The 20,911-nt window shown below is 45.6% G+C and overlaps 1 protein-coding gene across 3 annotated transcripts in view; it reads right to left on the bottom strand.

Moving 5' to 3' along the window:
* Positions 1–20,911, bottom strand: part of LOC102441540 (dihydropyrimidinase-related protein 3) — a 105,859-nt gene that overhangs the window by 19,142 nt on the left and 65,806 nt on the right. For all 3 annotated transcript variants that reach the window (XR_002831350.1, XM_014463235.2, XM_006097454.3), the window contains exons 2-6: positions 14,043–14,131; positions 9,663–9,847; positions 7,145–7,309; positions 4,910–4,971; positions 3,985–4,065 (exon numbers count right to left, since the gene is read on the bottom strand). Coding sequence is in view for 2 of the 3 variants with exons in the window: in XM_006097454.3 (XP_006097516.1) it covers positions 3,985–4,065; positions 4,910–4,971; positions 7,145–7,309; positions 9,663–9,847; positions 14,043–14,131 (582 nt within the window). In the remaining variant the exon portion in view is untranslated. The remainder of the gene's footprint in view (positions 1–3,984; positions 4,066–4,909; positions 4,972–7,144; positions 7,310–9,662; positions 9,848–14,042; positions 14,132–20,911) is intronic.

Below are 20,911 nucleotides of genomic sequence, written 5' to 3'. Positions count from 1 at the left end.
TTAATTTATTCATGCATTTAAAACCTATTCATTCAACAAAAGTATTGAGTATCTGCTTTATGCTAGGCTCTAGGTTAGGTACTTTCTTGAATTAAGGCAACGAGGCCCCTGACTTGATAAGACTTACAGTGTGGTCCTCCCATTTCCCAGAGTCTAGTCAACCCACCACCTACATCGGAAACATCTGGGTTGTTTGTGGAGATGCGGAAGTCTGGCCCTATTCAGGTCTACCAGATCTGAATACCTGAGGTTAAATTCTAGGAACCTGCGTTTTAGTAAGTCCATCAGGCTCTTTAATGCTTTACTTTTATGACTTCAATGAGTGGATTAGAATTTAACCAGACAAAATACTACCTCTAACCACCATTACCTGAGTTCATCTATTGGTCAAACTCTAATTAATTAGATCTTGGATGAGGCAGAACTGCCTACCCGTGGTGGCTAATGGCTAAATTCCTCGGACTTCTGGCCAGCTCTCTGGAAGAAGCAGGTGGCTGGGCAGTGAGCACACGCATGGCTAGCTGGCACTGGCACAAATCCTAAGCTGCCATCTCTGAAGTTTTGCTGGCATTCACTCTCCAAGTACGAAGGCCAGTTCCTATGAGCCCGTGCACTGGGGACGTGAGAGATGTGGAGAGAGTGAACTGAAACCCTGAGGTGTTGGGAAGAAGGAGTTCCTTCTACCTGGAAAAGAACTATCTTGTTGTTGATGTTTGTTTGTTTCTAACAATAATTTTTAAAAGAAGAGTAGAAAGGAAGATGCTACTAAAAGCAACCATGACAAGTAAAATGGCCCCTGTGCCCAGCTCGACAGTATTTGAAAAAAGGTCAGAGGCTGATTGTTCCAGAAATGTACCTCCACTTCATTCTTACTATTTAATTGGTCAAAACTGGGACTGAACAAAACTTCTTCCAAATTCTGGTGAGTTTCCACTTTGAATTGCCTTGTGAACTCACACAAGGGTTAAGGTCTCCAATGAAAGCATCTTCTATCTGTTAGGACACTCTTGCTGTTATCTTGTTTAATAAAAGTTCTGGGACAACGCCCAGGTGAAGGTCACCAGGGGAACTCTTTCAAACACGCTTGTCTGAACACTACTCCTGACCTCCTGAATCTGAGTCTAGAGACCTGGGAGAATCCTAGAAATCGGTCTCCAAGCTCCAGAGGTGACTCTAAAGTGCTGCTCATGCTGGAAAGTCCTGTGCCAAAAGCCAGGTTGCCCCTACAGCTGGAAGATTAAGAATGGCATGTAAGCCTGGCCAGTATGGCTCAGTAATGGAGCGTCAGCCCAGGAACCAGGAGGCACAATTCGATTCCTGGTCAGGGTACATGCCAGGGTGGTGGGCTGGATCCCTAGTAGGGGGTATGCAGGAAGTAGCCCATCGATGATTCTGTCTCATCATTGATGTTTCTATCTCTCTCTCCCTCTCCCTTCCTCTCTGAAATATATATATAAAGAATGGCATGTAAAGGTCCTGGATGGGTATCTCAGTGGTTAGAGCGTCGTCCCAATACACCAAGGTTGCAGGTTTGATCCCCGGTCAGAGCACATACCAGAATCAACATACAAGTACATACAAATCAATGCACAAATAAGTGAAACAATAAATCAATGTTTCTTCTTCTCTCTTTCTTTAAAAAAATCAATTAATAAAAAAAAGAATGGCATGTGAAAAGCCACTGGTGCCGCCTGGCATGGGAGGGGAGCAGGGGCACTTTGAGGCGCTGATCACTGGGGTAAGTACACAGTGTGGGTCAGGGCAGTTTGGTTTGCTCCAGGAGGAAAGAGACCCTGTCTTTTCCATCTTCCCTCTCCAGTGCTTTACCATAATAGGTGCCCAATAAATATTTGTTGGATGAGTGGCTAAGGATGCTGTGCTCTCAGACTGTCCTTGGAAAATACCCCTGGTTGGGACCCGTAGGGAATGATTTCTTCTTCCTTAGTCACTTTGGCATGAAGTGCAGCCAGAGACTCTGAGGACAGCAGCTGCTTCATTTAGATAATGTGATCAAATCTTTCAGCTCAAGCTGAATTTCATAAACACGCACAAGAAACTCATCCAAATGGAAGAATGCCCTTATTCTCTTCCTAACTCAGAACAGATCTTCCCAAGGTAGGGGGCGGGGGTGGGGGTGGGAGCAGAGACACTTCCATGCCACGGAGCCACAGAGGAAGCGGGAAAAGGGGCTTTGAGTCGGAGCGACTTTGCCTGCTCAGGCTCCTGAATGAAGAAGCCAGGAGTTTGGTTTCTAGGGTATCTGGAGGGAGGGCTGGGACCTCTGGCTGCGGCACTGAAAACTTGGAGAAGGGGGAGGAGTGATGGCTCTAATACCACCAGACACCTCCCCTGGGAGCAAGGATTTGGACCTTCCTTAGAAAATGATTTCATTAGCTCTGGGTGTGTGGAGGACGTAGGAGAAGGCTGTCAGGGGCCTGACTAATTAACCTCTTGGTCCTAAGCAAGAGGAAAGTGCACACTTAGCTCACCTCCTCCGCTAGGGAGACAACACCCCGACAGCTGGAGCCCTACAGCTGGACCGGTGGGGCAAGGGGCCCGGATGTACCATCTCTGGGTGAGATGCCCACTGAGGCCCATCACCTAAGGGACTGAGATTCTGTTCTCCCAGTTATTTGCGGTGATCTCTGGGCCAGTGACGTAATCCTTCTGGGCCTCAATGTTCTCATCCACAAAATGGGGAGGATGGCAGTCAACTTTAAAGGGTTGGGTGAAGATTCAATGAGAACTTAGGACAGTGATGGCGAACCTATGACACGCGTGTCAGAGGTGACACTCGAACTCATTTTTTTTGGTTGATTTTTCTTTGTTAAATGGCATTTAAATATATAAAATAAATATCAAAAATATAAGTCTTTGTTTTTCTATGGTTGCAAATATCAAAAAATTTCTCTATGTGACACGGCACCAGAGTTAAGTTAGGGTGTTTCAAAATGCTGACACACCGAGCTCAAAAGCTTCACCATCACTGGCTTAGGAGACGACTTATAGGAGCCTGGCACACGGTAGGAAGTGCTCACCAAGTGGTACCGGCTATTGGGAGCCGACAGGTCTAAGCTAGACGGGGCCGCAGCATTGTTCCCACACCCCTGCCCATCACATTCACCAAGTCCTGGACAACTTCTGAAATGAAGGCAGAGCCCAAGCACTTCCGAGCCGTGGAGGACATCTGTTTTGGCTCACCTCTGTGCAGCCTGATGCCTGGCACAGAGCGCTCAGGAAATACTCTCTGAAAGAATGAATAATGGCTTCTTGCTATTAACCGTATCGCATGGACGAAGAGAGCTCACACGCTTTCCTGGCAGCCTCCATCTAGCAGAGGCCAATCTTGGGATAAACAAAGCCGTGGCTGAGGCACATCTGTGCATCTAGCCCATTAAGCAGCCCTGGAGCTGGGGAGAGAAGTGCTTTCTGCTTCCTCACCAGTGATCCATTTGGGCCTTGGGACCCTCACTTTCATCACTCTGCAGGTTTTTCAGCATGATTTCTAGGAAACCAATGGGACGTGTAGGCCCCACAAGACTTAAATTCTTTATTATCTATGGCCAGGAGTCCCGCAGTCCTGGATCGGATTTCTGGCTTCTGAGAAGTGCTGCCTTAGGGTTTTTCTTTAGGACACAGAATGCCACGTAGCTTGGACTCATTTTCAAAAGAGAAGCAGCAATACTCTTCCAGTAAATGACCCGATTTGAAACCTCCTCTTCCAGGAAGCCTTTCTGGATTCTCCAGAGCGGCCAGACCTCTCTTTGTTTTCCAACAGCTGGCACCTGCTCCCTCACTTGTCCACATTTCCTTTTTTCCTCCTCCCAGACATGAGGTCCTTCAGGGCAGGATTTTAATGGAGCACTGATGATGGTGCCTTCCACACAGTGAGAGCTCAAGCAACGGGGAAGCAAAGAGGACACGGAGGTGATGCAGAGGGAAGCCCATGCCGAAAGCGCCCTCCAGGGAGCTGCACGCCGTTACCTGGGCAATGATGTCCCCATTCTCAGCGTGGACCTGAGCAATGGCTCCCAGCTCTCCCAGGCAGGTGAAGATCTCGTAGAGCTGAAACAGAAATGAGTCTGTCACCTTCACAGGCCACCGGTGCTTTCAGCAACCTCACACAAGGCCCAATTACGAGAGCCAGAGGGGATAAACCAGAGGAAGTAAGTGCCTAGAGCAGAAATACAGACTAAAACACGCCCGGCCCAAGAGGGGCGCAAGTCCGAAGAAATTCCAGAAAACTGTCTATACACAGAACCTGCTGTGTTGCCTAAGCAGACAGGGTGAACACATAACAATGCTACCAGCCACTCTACCCGCCCTCAGCACACATTTTTAGGGAATTATTTCCCGTTGAGCTTCAGAATCCTTCTCAACCCGTGCTCCCAAAGACCACCACAGCCCAGCCAGATGCTAACTCGAGAGCTGAAACCCCTATCTCTCAACCTCTCAAAACAGACCTCCCTTCACCTTCTAATCAGGAAAGTTGGGAATTAAAACTTTGTCTAAGACACATCTCGCAAATTTCTTAAGGAGAGAGTCAGAGGCAAGCTGGGACAATTCCCCCAAACAGCAGACGGCCCTCCTTATGCTGCAAGGCTGAGCACCTCGCGTGTTCCGAGCTCACAAGGAGTTTGCGTTTGCTTGGTAGATGGAGACTGAGGCAGGCCCTTCCTCTTATCCTCTTGAGAAAGCTGCTGCCAGTGGAACTTCGCGCTCCCTGTCTGCCTTGCCAGCGGCACCCTGCCCGTTACCTGATTTAAAAGGGAGCGTGGACTGCGAGAAGCACTCTGGCCCAGCTGTCTCCCACAGCGCCCGCACTGACTCGTGTTAAAGGAGTCAAGGTCATCAGCAACAATAGGAAACCCATCCAGATACCCCAAGCCACACAGCAGTGGATCATTACCTCTGTGTTGGACACCTGGTACAAGTCCTTATAGGCCATGTAAACCATGAAGGAGTTAACCCCTGCAAGAGAGGGAGGGAAGGGGAACAGGAAGAAGACAGCATTATCACCACCACTCTCCATCCTTTATTCCCACTTCTATGGCCCATGGGGCCCGAGTACATTACAGGCTCCGGTCCAAGGCAAAGTGATGCTTCCCATTCTCCAAGAACATTTTTCTATTCCCTCCTCGCCCTGGAAAAGCAACGATTCCTACGTAATGTCATAGAGAACGGTCTCTTCTTCTGCACCTCTTTCTTGCCTACAACCAGCACTCCCCAGCTCACAGGGTCAATAAGCTTTGTTTTTGCTGGAGGCAGTATCCTATGTAATAAAGAGCTAATATGCTAATTAGATTGAATAGCAGAACGACCATCTGGATGACCTTTGGAATGAAGCCAAGGCTGCGAGGGCCACCCGAGGCTGGGAAGGGTTGTGAGGGCCGGCCAAGGCAGCCAGGGCTGTGAAGGCCAAGCCCCTTGCACGAATTTCATGCATCGGGCCTATATATATATAAAAAATTGAGAATCACTGTAGCACACTGGTTGTATTCACACTCTGGAGGTTGCACCACATACTAGTTCAGTGCACTTGGAATATCTAACTTCTTGAGCCTCAGTTTCCTCATCTGTAAAATGGAAAAATAACAATACCCTGCTTTGTAAATGTGGGAAACATTCAATGAGATACATGCTGAGCTCTTAGCACTCACTAACCCTGACACATACTTGGTCTCCATGAACAGATCTTAAGGAGTGCCTGCCCTGCACGTGACCACTGCAGGGTTGAATCTGAGAGGACCGTGTCCTTGGAGAACCTGGAGAACCAACTGAAAGTCAAGTGTCACCTTGAGCTTAAATATCTAAGTCGTAGGATACTGAGAAATGATCCATTTAGTTTTTCACCTCAAATAAACTACTAATATAGTAATGTACAGAAATAGGTGGGACTGGGGAGCAGAGAGTCGTTTTGAAAAATGGAGGATAATTTTGATCTCCAACCATCAGGGCTGCCTCAGCCCACAGTGTTCCAGGCCAAAAGTGGCTGCAATTTGAGAACTTCCCTACCCAGAGTGGTTCAACTGAGGGCAGCTTTTCCCAACACCACCCTGCCCACAGCCTCTGTGTCATCTGTGGAATGACCGGGCCCTTTGGAAGGAAATGGGTGTTAAAGCCGTTCCGAAGTCCAGTGTGAAAGGAGACACAAGGAAAAAGGGAGAGGGTTAATCTCACATTCTGAACCAGGAAGGACAGGAGCAGAGCTTGCGGGGTGAGGAGGGGAATGGAAAGGAAAGCTCGTCTTCTGAGAGGTCATCCTCACCCTTCCATCCCAGAGCACACTCTCTTCCATCACGCTCCCAGCCTTTGCATCAAAACTGTGCGTCCAGCCAGCCCTCCGGCTCGTGGCATCTATTCTGATGCTCTTCACTGGCCTGCTTCCCTCTGCCTCGGTGGCTCAGCAGAGGCCATTCCCTATACTTCCCTACGTCCCCCTCCCCCAGGCAGCCTTAGATGCCGAGCACATCGCGTGTCTGTATGGGGGATGGTGCATGTGTGTGAAATATCTGGCCATCAAAATGTAGGAATAGAGGAGTCTAAGAAGACCATAGGAACCTAAACCATGTACTCACTGAGAGGACCCCCCGACCCCCTACCTCCCCACCCCCCATACACACCAGGACATGTTTCATGCCCTAAGCTCCTAGCCTGAGTACAAACACATCTTTGCTCCCAGAAATATCTTAGCTTATCTGAGGATCCTGTTGATCTATAATAGTAATGAGTTTGACCTTTGGAATAAAAATAACGAAGCTTTAAAATTCCTCATCTCATGTCCAGTAGGTGTGTGACCTTGTATATGAAGTTAACCTCTCCTGGCCTCAGTTTCTTCCCCTGTCAAATGGGCAGCATTGCATGGAGGTGAAGAGCCCAGACTGTGGGGAGATCTACTGCTTGCTACTCATTCTAGCCTCAGGTTCTCCATCTGCCAAGTGAGGATAATAATTCCCATCTCGTGGGGACCCTGCAAGGAGTAAGAATGATGGACTAAATAAGCGCCTGGAATGCAGTGGTGCCCCTTTCTTCCAGCACTCATGCTTGAGGTTCCAGGCTCCAAGCTGGGAGAAGGGACTCAAATGAGTGGATGTTGTGTGGAGGAGGGGCGAGGGGGAAGGGAGGAAGGCGCGCTCGGGCTCACCTTTGTCTTTGATGAGGCTCTGCACCTCCTGCTTCACACTGTCGTTCCAGTGGGTGATGTCCACGTGCAAGGCATAGTCACAGCAGCTCTTCCCATCGGCCCACTCCCGCCACTTCTCATAGGCCTCCGTCAGGCTGGACTCGGGTTCGGGCACCACGTGGTCGACTGAAGGACAGAGACCCCAGATGGGTGACTCACTGACACAGCCCCTGTTCCCCTTTGCACAGGCCTGCTCCTGCTTGCTCAGCCATGGCTGCAGGATTTCTATTTCCTGAGCACGGAATTAACTTTGGAAAGTGTTGCTGATGACTTAATTGTCATGTAACTATGGGACCTTGTACAAATTACTAGCTTCTCTAGACCTCATTTTTCTCATCCTTGAAATGGGTCCCAAGTGGGGTGGGAGACAGGATGTCATAGTACCTTCCTTCTAAGTTTGTTATAAGATGAAGAGGGAAAATGCACCAAAGTGCTTTGCCTGATCCCTGGCACATAGTAAGTGCTCAACTAATGTTAGCTATCAATGTGTACATACTATGTGCCATTATTAGCAGTTCTGTAGGGAGTCATTAGAACAGATAAAAGTCCAACTCCCTCCTAAGGTGGAGGAAGGGCTTTAGAGTTATATCAGGGCCCAGAAGAGTGACACCCTCACGCTTACTGTCAGACGAGAGTCACTGTCTGCTGAAGGAGCCTGATGCTAGGCCCACAGATCTTATTTCTATGCAAATTCTTCATCAAGAATCCAGTTTCCTTGAGGCCCAAATCTACTCATGCAGTACCTGCAACCTAAACGATATTTTTAAAAATAATAACATTTACAGTTGGTGAGGATAAGGCAAAAGTGACACCCTCAGAGTTCGCCTGGGCAGTAGAGGAAAAGTGAGAATCGGCACAACTTGCCTTTAAACAATTATAAAATAGATGTCAAAAACCTTGGCAATTTTTTCATACCTTAACTCAAGGGAATAAACAACGCTGCATGCACAATCTAGGTTCTAAAGATGTCTGTCAGTCTAAATTATTACATATTTACGTAAGTGAAAAACTGGAAACAATCGAAATATCTATCGAAATATCTAACAATAGGGAAGTCTGGGTAAATACATAAATCGTGATACCTTCATAAAACAGAGGGTTTGGCATCCGTTCTACATGTTGTGGCAGAATAAAAATCAATGAAGGGAATGACAAAATAAATAAATGACATCATGCCATTTCATTTTGTGAAAATGGGAGGCGAAAACACAGTGTGTCTATTATGATCCTATTTTTGTTAAATAGGAAAAAAATATATATAGCCAAACTGAAAGAGTGATGTGGGATTTATGGGTTTTCTTTCCTTATTTTCTTTTTCATATCTGGGTTCTTTGTCTACGAAGGACACGTACACTTGTGTGGTTCTTTGTATACTTTTCTCCCTTGCCACCTGGAACTCTGGCTTTCCTCCTGCTCCTTCCCTCATGCAGAAGACTGAGCAAAACACACATCTGCAGAATGCTGACACGCTCAACTCCTCGCCCAGATGGCAGAAAGCCAAGCCAAGATCCCTCATTTCCTCAGCCCTCTATCGCAAGCAGCCTAAGTGCACTTATCGGAAAGCAAATGCGTGCAGCTACATTACTGATGTCTGGACACACACCAGGGCCTCCGTGGGCAGGCGGCTGCTGAGAAGTCAGCTGGCTTCCCCACTTTGGCTGGAATTGCACCTTTTATGGCCTCGATGCAATTGTCCTGGGCTTCCACACCCAGCTAGCTGAAGCTGAAGTTGAAGCTGAAGCTGAAGCCTGCTAGGGCTCCTGTCGAAAGTGAGTGATTCTACGGCTTAGGCTGTTCTGTGTTCGTGGGTGGATGTATAAGGTGTTAAAATAAACAGCGCCCTTGCTGACCAAGTTTGGAATGGGGCCTGGGAGGGGACCCAGGTCACTGGGATTTGCTTGGGACAGGAAGGACTGCCCTGGATCACTTTCTGTTCAGTAATCCAATGGCATGCAACTCCCTAGGTTTCCTTGGAATTGTAATAGTTACCAGAAAAGAAAGAAAAGAGGAAACCACAGACATAGCTTGCCCAATCTTAAAAATATGAACTGGTCAACAAATAGCTCAGACCAGATAACACCAAACTCTCTGCTATGCTCTCTGCCCCTCCTGCCCGAGACCCAAATGGGAAGTTCTGAAATAACTTTTTGCCCCACTATCCACAACCTTTTCAGTCCGCTTTTCCCAGTGACGGGCCCAGAGGTGGTCATTTCTGATTCTCCATCACCTGCACGCCCGCCCCTAATGCTAAGGAAGACAGGAGGGATGGCTGAGCTCATTGTCATGAACCTCATGCATCTCTTTCATGCATTGTGGTGAGCTGCCAGTGTCCTCACTCCAACCTGCTTCTGTCAGGACCCATCAGGCAGAAAGTCTACCAACTGTCTTAAGGGACGTGTACAAGTTATCATCAGAGAGCATGATGGTTAACACACTCCTAACACTGGGGACCAGGAGTGTGTGATTTGGGGGAACTTACTGATCATGGTGGTGCCGCCAGCTAAGGCAGCCTTGGTCCCTTGGAAGAAGTCATCCACGGTGGTCATCCCCTTGTAGGGCATCTGGAAGTGAGTGTGGACATCGATGCCTCCGGGGATCACCATCTTCCCATTGGCCTCGATGGTCTTCACTCCTCCAGGGACAATCAGATTGTCTCCAATTTGCCTGGCAAGACAGTGAAACAGCTGGCAATTTAAAAGAGTGATTTCAAAGACAGACATCTCTATATATAATAGAGAAATATGCTAATTAACTGGGGGAGGGCCTGATCAGCGTGGCCGTGGCTGCTTCAAGGGCTGGGGAGGGAGGCAGGGCCGGACAGGTGACTCGAGGGTGGGCGAAACCGAGCGATTTCGAATCGTGCGCTGGGCTCCTAGTAATATTATAACAGTTTTAAACATTGGAACACATTTATCACAGTAGATTCACAAGTTTAGTGATCTAGAAGCAAATAAAAATAGATATACATACAGAAAATCATTTTTACAGACACAAAACAATCCAATGTGCTTTTTGGGGAAAACATGTGTCCCAGAGGTTTGAGAGTGTCTAGCACATAGGGTGTGAAATAAATATTTTTTTTAGGGAGATTGCATGGGGTGATGAATCATTTAAAGAACAGGAATGTGAATTTAGCTATCCTCTAAGGGGCTTCACCTGGGCTCCTAACAAAAGAGGTCCTTTGGCACCCCAGTCTTCGCTCCCCAGCCCACCTTTCCTTGATGATGTACCCATCAATCACACACAAAGGCAAGGGAGGAAGTCAAAGCTGTAGCCGCCTATTCTCAGCTGCTTTGGCGGGGTCAGCACCTCAGTGGAAGCTTCCAGCCAAGGAAGATGATTATGCCAACCTCAACCAAACACCTTCCCCCAGGAAGCTTCAGAGCCTCCCAGGGAGAACGAGAGGGGGTTTTGGGTGGGGAAGAAGCTGGTGAGTAGGCCAAGGCACCTTCCACCAGGCAAGGAACAAACACAACTAGTCCTGGAACAATGTCACCTCATACACCATCTCATGTTGCTCGAACTATTTGTGACTTCACACCCTTGACTTAAATGGCCAGTTCAACCTGTCCAATGTGGTTTGCAGGTAGGACTCTGATTTATAAGCTCCTACATTGTCATTAAATGCCTCCTACCTTGGGGGATCCAGGAGCCCCACTGCCAGTATCATGAATGTTCCCCCTTTGTTCATAGCCAGCCGAGAAGGAACCTCCTTGGGGCACCAGAAGTCCACTACTGGCCTGCCAGAATCTTAGTTCTGCAACTGAAGTCAAGTATTTCTGACATCTCTAAGAGTTCAACTTCACCGCATCACCACGGGGCCATTCCAGAGCCACCACAATTCAAAACACACTGTGGAAAAAATGCAGCTCTGATTGGAACCCTATTCTAGTCCAGATACTGGCCAGCCGTGTCCCTGTTTTTCCTCTCTTGCTGGTTTTCCTCTGAGGGAAAACGAGAGCCCAGGGCATGAAGAGCTGTCTGGTCTCTCTGTGTGGATGCACGTGTGCCTGCACCACTATGACAATTAGTACAATACCAAGCCCCAAACAGATGTGCCTTCCTCTTTTCCTCCACTGAACTAACCAAGGTTATAGTAATTCCTGAAGGCTGGGCTTCCATCTCCCCTCCTTGGTCAAGTTTCTACTGACAGCCAGGTCTAGTAATTAAGTAAGTGTAGATCAGCTCTGGAATTGGGGTATCCAGAGGCACAATCTTGGCTTTGCCAGTTACTAGCGTTATGACCTTGGCCAAGTTACTCAACCTCACCAGGTCTCAATTTTTTCATCTGTAGAATGTCATAAAAATGTCTACTCCATAGGGCTGTTGTGGAGATTAGATGTTATTGTGTTAAGCTTAAAGAACAACGTTAGGTACATAAGAAGTCAATAGATATCAGCTACTATGATTAATAACCATCCTACTCCCATTTATTAACCAGCCCTCTCCCTCTGAATCTCATCATTCTACTAATTTAATATTTGATGTTGATATTATCTGGTAATGTTAAATCTGTCATTTGTGCGCACACACGCATGTGCACACACATTATTCAGTTCCCCTGAAATTATGTAAGGTTCCCAGGGGAAGAGATGACTTGGATCCCAAAGGCATCTAACATAGCATGTGACATAGCATGTGTCCAGTGACTAAGACAACTGCCTTGCACATAGCAAGCACTCCATAAAAATCCACAGGCAAACAACTATGGAACAGTTGGAGGAAATAATAGATGCTCCCAGACTTACAGTGGGATTATATGTCCCAATAAACCACTCATACACTGAAAATATCGTAAGTTGAAAATGCACTTAGTATACCTAACTTAACCAAACATTATAGCTTAGTCAAGCTGAGGACATTTAGATTAGCCTAAAGTTGGGCAAAATCACCTCGCTGTCGCTGCCTAGCATCATAAGAGAGTATTGTACGCTCTATCACTAGCCCAGGAAAAGATCAAAATTCAAAGCTTGAATTATGATTTCTACTGAAGGAGTATCACTTTCAAACCATTATAATATGAAAAAATCATAAGTCAAACCATCTTTGAGGACCCCCTGTATTTCTGTTTTTATACTCTGTTAAGAATGTTGTTAGAGACACACAAAATATCAGGATTGGATGGAGATCATGTTTATCCAACCTTGTCTCCACCACCAACCCACACATCTGATGGTTAAATTCCTTCTATAACATCCTTGTTAAGTGGTCCCTAGTCCAATCTAATAAAGATGCCAAAAGGAATTCATTTTGCATATTCAACTCTGGTAGTAGATGACTGAATAAGTGTGTGAAGATGGATTGAACTGGCATTTAAGATTCAACTGTGAAAAGTTCTGGGATCAATTACTGATGCCTGTCATAAGCTCTGAAATAAGAAAGAAGCATTAAGTAATAATTTTTTTCTATTTCTGAGTCTCTAAGTGAGGGAATTCGTTACCTCCAAAGAGAGCCGACTATATAAAATAATATTTAGCAATAAAAAATATAAAATCAATTGTGACTGATATTTTGACAAAATTGTTTTATATTGGTTAGCTTGCCTATTATTTCCATTTTTTCCTACTTCTACTATGAAAAATTATTTATGGAAATTGGCAAGGCAACTAAATATCAAATCTTGCATTGTTCATTCATTCATTCAATGTATCTGATTTATATGTTGATCTTTAGCAAATTATTTACTTTCTATGTTCTTTTTTCTCATCTGAGAAGAGGGCAATAAAAGTACTTACTTCATAAGATTTCTGGCAGATCAGATGAGGTAAGGTATAAAAACATTTAACAGTGCCTGTCATACTACATACTCAATAAAAGGTAGCTCTTATAAAAGAGCTCAATGTACTAAATACTAGGCTCAGTGCAAGGAATATGAAAATGAACAAGATATGGTCCTTGCTCTCAAGGGGGCCTAACAGTGTGAGGATTGCTATGATTGATAAAAACACACGGTGTTTTATATTGAAGGGGAAGCTAGCTCAGATTGGGGGGCTGATAAGGAATGTCCACCCACAAAAATTTACTAGTATATCTAAGCCAAGTTTTCAAAGATAAGGAAGAGGTCTCCCATAACCAGAATATTAAACTAGCCAATAAAGTTGAACAACATAAGTATAAAGCTGAGCAAAGTCAGGAATGGCTAGTAGGATGAGTTGAATGCACTAGTTTTACACAATATCGTATCCCTGTGGGGATGTACTGTGCCTTCTGTGATGAAAGGCTATGTGTCTATCCAACCCTTCCTTAAAGGTCACTAGGTAAGGAACCTGCACTTAAAGGTTACCTGGCTGTGCTGCTTACAGGCATCCAATAGCAAACCATTTTTCTAAGTAATTTTACATTCCTAAAGTATCTATTTGGAAATTTGCCTGGAATATATGTCCTATCTGTGCTCTAACCTAAGTAAAGATCAGTTTAAATGGCCTCTCCACCCCAAAACCTTCCTCTGGACACTTCTAAATGACTTATCCTCAGCTGAGCTCCTTGGGGACCTATTTTAGGGTGCTATAATTTGTGCACACTTTTCAGTATCCTTAAGGACAGTGGTCACATCTTCCACTTCTCCAAGACACATAGGAAGCCCATCAACGCAGCTGGCCCGAAGTGCCCTCCACCTCAGTGCGTTGATCAAACTCAGGTTTTTCACTTTATTCATGTGATCCAAGTGAACGAAGGCTAGCTCCCACTTTTGAAGAATGATGTGCATCCAGGCTGAGGGGTGAAAATAAAGATTCATTTTTAAGGAGAAGAAGACATGAAACACAGAGAACCACTAGCTGAATAAGCAAAGAGTAGAAAGCTTCTTTCTGAAGAAGGGGTTAAGTACAAAGAGATAAAGAGAAGGGTTCCGGATACATACTTGATTAGGCCATCTTCCATGTAAATATCAGCATAAAAGGACTGATCATCGTTGACGATTCTGCCTCCCTTGATAAGAAGACGGTCACTCTAGAAGAAAAAGAGAGCAGCAGTCATTCTCGCAGTCAAGACTTCAGAGAAGAGTGGTCTGCCAAGGTTTTCCCAACTCCTTGCTTTGGAAGTCCAGTGAGAACACACTTACTGATGGCATCTGCGCGCTCAATGCACTCAGCCTTTGAACTGGGGGTATTTGCTGGGGACCCAGTCTTTCGCCTTTGCTTCTAATACAAATTATTCTGGAGTTTCACCTCTTGCTTCTGCAACCTACCATAACAAATCAGAAGTGTAGCTACTTGAGGGAAGACACTCTTTTTATTATGTTTCTGCTTCATTGAGCATTCAATATTTAGAGTGGTATAACATATACTTCGGTGCCTACCACCCAGTTTGGTATTTTTGCTGATGCTCCACGTGATTCTCAAAACCACTTAGGATCCAACATACCATGAAACAGCCTTTAAAAGTCTTTACAATGACATGGTAGTCACGTCACATTTAAAATTCAGGATACTTACACAGGTATGCACACATGCACACAAAGTTGTGGAATGTATAGGAAAACTACTCGATGGAAAAGAAGACAAAACATCTATAATATTTAACTCAAGGTGAAAAAATTATGCAGGATTCCTATTTGCTTCATTATATTCAGTATCTCTCTCACATCTGAAATACATTTCTTTATTGCTTTTATTATTAAAAATTGCTTTTCTTGATGAGAAAAGTCTTTACAAATTACAACTTAAATGAAGTTTGGAGAGTGATCCAACTGAAAACAACGCACGTAGATTCCAAGATTATTCACAAAATACAAATATGCGTTTTACATGTAAGTCAAAAGATAGACAAATCAGTGTCAGCTTTAGAGACATTAAATGAATGGAGCTTAGACTGCAGCATGAGGGATGGATGAAGCTTCCTTAGGTTCATAGGGGAGAAAAGAAATCTTAGGTTGAGTGCACCAGAGCATGAAAAAGAATAGTAGGTTGGGTTTTGTTAAGGTTTAAACTTAAGGACTTCATCCACCCACTCATTCAGCAAATCATTATTTAATATGTATTATTCAATAGGTGGGGATGGTGCCCTTGTGAATGAGTCACGCAGGTCACAGCATTTATGGAACTTACGGGGCAATTGGCAATAAAGAAAAAAGAAAGTCAATAAAACAAATAAAATGTAAAAATGTATTAAGTGCCCCCAAAATATAGGGGAGTGGAGCTTGTCTATTTAACTAGAGGCTGGAAAAGGCCTTTTTGGGAAGATCAATTTAGATGGGGTGGAGATGGAGAACTACAGGCGGAGGGAACAGCGTGTGCGAAGCCCTGAGGTAGGGGTATGTTTGGTTTCTTTGAAAACCTGAAAAAGATCAGTGTGGGGGGAGCTTGGGGATCAAAGAGGAAAGTGGCATGAAATGAAGTTGGTGAGGCAGACATTGGCTTTCAAAGAGAACATAGGTTTTATTTTATTTTTAAATCTTTATTGTTGAGAGTATTACCTATGTCCCTTTTCCCCCATTACCTCCTTCCACCTGGTTCCTGCCCCACCCCAGGCCTTCACCACCCTATTGTTTGTATCCATAGGTAATGTACATATGCATATGTTCTTTGGTTAATCTCTTCTCGAAGCCTCCTTCCCTCTGAGATTCCTCAGTCTGAGAACATAGGTTTTATGGGGAAGGAAGCCCTACATACGAGCTGACCTCTGGCTTCAAAAATTAAAGTGGACAGGGCCAGAAAATGAGAATTGAAACGAGGGATCCATGAGCAATAAAGCAAATTACCACTTAGTTTCTCCTGCTTCCAAGGTATTGCATGAGAATAAGGAATTTCACCATGCCATATTGTCAGGGGAGAGGATTTTTAAAAGATACTGATCAATGAGGCGCTTAGAAAGAACCTATATATGTGGCGAGGAGATGCAGTAATAAGGTCAAATACAAACTCCCAGCACCCATGACCTACAAGCCCCTCGTGATCTGGGCGTGGTCAGTATGTCTACCCTTCTTTATATCATGTATTGCCTCATATTTTATACAACAGCAGAACTTGTTGAAGCGTGTAGTTCTTATCTCATATCAGGCTGAGCCTTTGCAAAGATGTTCTCTCTGCTTTCTCATTTGTTTACCTGGCACTCAACAACCGTCCTCTCCTTTGTTCAGCCTACAGTCAAAGGGTTTCTGCCTTAGGACACGTTACCTGACTTTCCAGCAAATTCCACCTGCTGCCATTGCAATTTAGTTCACACAATTATATTGCTCTATAATAGCTGGCTTATTGTTCAACTGTCTCCTGACCAGACAAAGACTCTGTTAGTCTTGGAACCATGTGTCTTTTGATCATTTTACCTTAGTTCCTGCAGCTCATCCTTGACAGCTGTTAGGTCATGGCCAAATGAATGAGTGAAGGGTGGGAAACAGGAAGTTGTATTATATCGGTATGATGGAAAGGCCATCTGAGTCAGAAAATTATGTGAAGGGGCCAAAAAATTGGACTTATAAGAAAAAAAAAACTGGAAGGCAATTCTAATCTACTGGTTTAACAGCAACTGAAAATTTATATGAGGCAGTCAGTCCTAGGACTATGCTTCCTACACTAGAGAACACAGATTCCCATGCCCTGCTCTGGTCACATCTATACTTTATAAGTGCCATACACAGCTCTGGTGTCATCAGCCAGCCCAGGACCAAGTCACACACCAGTAGCGGAAACCACTGCCCCAGGCACGGTTCTGTGTGCTTATGAGGGCGACAGAAGCACCTCCAGTAGGAGCTTTGTAATAATAACAATCTTGGTAACTATACTAGTAAGAGTCCCCTCTTGTAGCTCAGTGCTTTTCTGATATTCTTTTATCTTTCTACAAAGAGGTGAGGTAAGCTGGGTTTTGGAAAGGAGCCAGTTACTGCTTGAATGGAGACCAGCTATGAAATATGACCATCCTCCTGCCTGGGGACATCCATCCCTGAGCCACTGGCCTGCTCATCGCTTCCTTCAACACCTATCAAATGTCAGCCAGGGGCAGAAGCTATCTCAGGCCCCATGTACATTGGGGGATTAGTAAGAGCTGATCTAAGTGGAGTGAACACCATTGGAAACCCTTCACATGATAATTAAATAAACCTCCTCTGGCTCAATAATCAGGAATCTAAACAGAGCCACCAAAACCTCAATTCACAGAACTACAAGAGATGCTGTCCTGGCATCCTCAGCTTGTCCCCCTAACTTTTATGAAAGTGGTTAATAAAACTGCTTTATTCACGTTAACTCTTCCCATGCATGTGGGATGGGATCCACGACAAAGGGCAGCCCAGGCAAACTGTTACTAGACACAGAAAAGTCTGAAAAGCCAGCCTTGGGCTTGTCATTGAAGAATGACATACCTGCTGACCACTCCCAAGCCACATAAAACCAAACCTCACTTGTTACAGAACATGCTCATTCGTGAATTCCTGGATCAGCTTTAGAGAGTAACTAACACATGCTGGGGTCAAAAACCAACAAGACGAACACATCTGACTTCTAGGATTAGAAGGATGACGTTAGAAAGGATGGGTGAATGTGGCTTTGTGGGCTTTCTGTTCCCGGCAGCTGAAGTTGTCTAGCATCCATGAGTGATGCCCAAGGAGGTAAAATGGTCTCGTTAGGAGCCTACCAATGTTTCTCCTGGGATGAGGTATATAAAGGATGAGGGTATTGCTAGAGCACACTGGGATAATGTGGAGGGTATCTGGAATGCAAAATGAAGCTATTCAGAGCCCGAAGCAATCAGCCCAGGACTCTCTCTGCCTTAGACCCTGCACAGTCACCCAGGGCTGAGTGTGGGGAGCTCTGAGAACCCATAGGAGTGCCGGGCATACCAGCTAGTAAGTGTGGGTCCAGCTGGGTTCTCCCACTACTGGGAGAGTTGGGCAGACCATTTAACTAGGCGTGTGATCTTGAGTTAGGACTTAGCCTCTCAGAACCTCAGGTTTTTTTTATTAGCTAAAAGTGGATATAATAGCTAGCTTGTCACATAGGGTGGCTGCCAGGAATAAAGTGTGTGTGTGTGTGTGTGTGTGTGTGTGTGTGCGCGCACATATATAAACTATCTAGCACACAAGTAAACATCTCTAAATATTAGTTATATTGATTCCATTCATATTATTTACAGTACCCTAATATTTTAAAGCCTTAAGAAGTATGTTGAAAAGGGGTGACTTCCCATTTATCAAAGAGAGGTGAGTGACTTCCTCTGAGTGACAGAGTCGATTAGTTCCAGTTGGAAGAAAATCCAGGTCTCTACCTCGTGGCGCTACACCCGTTTCCACCGGAAGCCACTGTACCAAGTGTCTTAACCCGTATGACAAGTGGCTCTTCCTGACAGGGCTCTCTTCTCTGTTTAATACTGACTCTGACTGTCCAGTGCTGAAACTGCTGACCGGTGCTCTGAGGGAGGTAACCTTAGGAATCCAGTAACTTTCCACCGCTGCCACTTACAGAGAGTCAGGGCAGTAAACCTGTCCCTTATGTGTCACTGCAGTTCATAAAGGGACCTGATTCACAATCCAGGGTAGCACAGGTCCCTGAAGTCTGAGAAAGTGATGAAATCAAATCTTCTTTCCTTCACTAGTATATACAGATAACTAAGACAAACCAATACAAAAAATTAGGAGTTTGCACCCTAGCCAGTTTGGCTCAGTGGATAGAGCGACGAGCTGCAGACTGAAGGGTCCCGGGTTCGAACATGCCCCAGATGCAAGCTTGATCCCCAGTAGGGGGTGTGCAGGAGGCAGCTGACCAATGATTGCCTCTTATCATTGATGTTTCTATCTTGCTCTTCCTCTCCCTTCCACTCTGAAATCAATAAAAATATTTTTTTTAAAAATTAGGAGTTTGTGAGAATGAGGGAGGGGGGAGAGAGAGAGAACAAGGGAGGCAGGAATGGAGGAAGAGTGGAGTGGAGGGAAGGCAGGAGGAAACAGTTGTAACAGGAAAGGCTGGGGTTCCAATGAGAATGGAGAATGAAAGAACAGAACCTTGAACTCATGCCTATTGGAGATGTTGGTTCCCGTTTTCATTTTCCTCATCTAGTCTTCAACTTCAAGAACTTATCACCTCCGTCTACCTGGGGTCATGAGAATATGCCTCCCAAAGCCCCCCCCCCCCCCCCGTGGATTTTTCGCATCAATAAAGTCAGCCTGAGAACAGTACTTAAAGCACCTCAGTTGTATGTGCGGTGGACATTCCAGCAGCTCAGAGTAAACCTAAAATCCTTGGAAGAGAAAAAGAGGGTACAGAATAGAGATGAGTCTTCCAAAATCACATATGGTGTTACCTCTGCTCAAATCACAGAACCTGACTCCCATCCTCAAGTGGGACTCGGGATCCTTTAGAATTCCAGGGGAAGGCGCCAGTGGCTATGTAAAACACATTCCCTTCTGGGTAATTAGGTTTGACTCCCTAAAAACACTTCTGCTCCTAAGAATACAGCAGGACGGACAGACTACATGGATGAAATCTTGTTTTTCTTCCCCGAAGCAGCACCCATTAACATGTGAAGCGCCAAGCCTGTTTTGTCTTCCTTCCCATTTCAGTCACCACTGACTGACATGGCGCTTAATGTGTCTCAAAGAAGAAAGAGAAAAGGCTCTTGAGACAGTCCAGTTGACTCAAAATGGTGTTCAGAACAAGGCACTCGTGGGCTCTTTGGAGACCAAGCTTCTAATCCTGGCTCTGCTGTTAAATATGCACCTTGGACTGGACACACAGACGTGAGTTTAAATTCTAACACTAACACTACCTGTGTTTGGACAAGTGACTCCACCTCTCAGGGTTTCAGTCGCATCGCCTGGGAAACGGGGCAGTGATACCTCTCTCTCAGAGTGCTGGCTAGGATTATGGGGATACCACGTGTGAAGGGCCGAACTCTGCTCAGCATGCTACAAATGCTTCAGACATGTGAGCTACCACCATTATTATTATTCCTTATCGTTACAACTGGCCACTATAACCCCCCTCTCACAAATGCTCGCGCAGAACTGAACTACATTGTGTTCATCGAAATCTACAGACCTTGCCACAAAGAGACGCCAGTCCGCAGCCAGCCCTCACAACTGTTCTGAGCTCCTGCCACCAGCAGCCAAGGTCACCCCTCTTCACCCCCCTCTTCCACCAAGGGAAAGTTCCCATGCCCCTCCAGGTCATCCCTCCTTTGGAAATAAGCCTCCATGAGGAGATAACAATCTGCTTGCTCTCTTCCGGGAGGAATGGAGAGTGGGTGGAAAGGTCTTCAACCTGCCCCCAAACCCTCCCTCCCTGCCCCAGGCATGGGTCTGTTTCTAGGACCCCCCAATGACAAATGTGCCATTGAGACAGAGAGACAGAAAACATCGGGAGGAAACACACGTCTTGAAGAGCAATGCCGTGCCCTGGCTCTGAGTCTTCATTGAAACTGGGCATAGTTTGGCAGGGTTGGCTCTTCCAAACTTCTGAACTGCTCCAGAGGAATCTCAAAAACATTCCTCCTTCCTCTCATCATCCCAACACACTATGACCATCAAAGGTGTGCTAGATGGAGGTTAACCTGGGGCACTCCCTTCAAAGCACAGCCCACCAAGCCAATGCATACCAAAGGAGAAGCACGGTGTGCACGGGATCATGCTTGGCTGGGCCCTGCAGGGACAGATTGCAGGGTAGGCAAAGCAGCCAGCAGAGGAAGCAGTAGCCGGGGGCAATATTAACCAGGACAGGAGGTTGCTCAGTCTTCTCGACCAGAACATCAAAGTCAGCTACGGGCATTCTCCCCTCCCCAGAAGGTCACGTGAACCGTTCTAAA

This window comes from Myotis lucifugus, unplaced genomic scaffold (assembly GCF_000147115.1).
Source record: "Myotis lucifugus unplaced genomic scaffold, Myoluc2.0 scaffold_202, whole genome shotgun sequence".
In the NCBI taxonomy this organism is placed as follows: domain Eukaryota; kingdom Metazoa; phylum Chordata; class Mammalia; order Chiroptera; family Vespertilionidae; genus Myotis; species Myotis lucifugus.
Note: the sequence above shows the minus strand (reverse complement) of the source record. Positions and strands in the feature narration are given on the sequence as shown.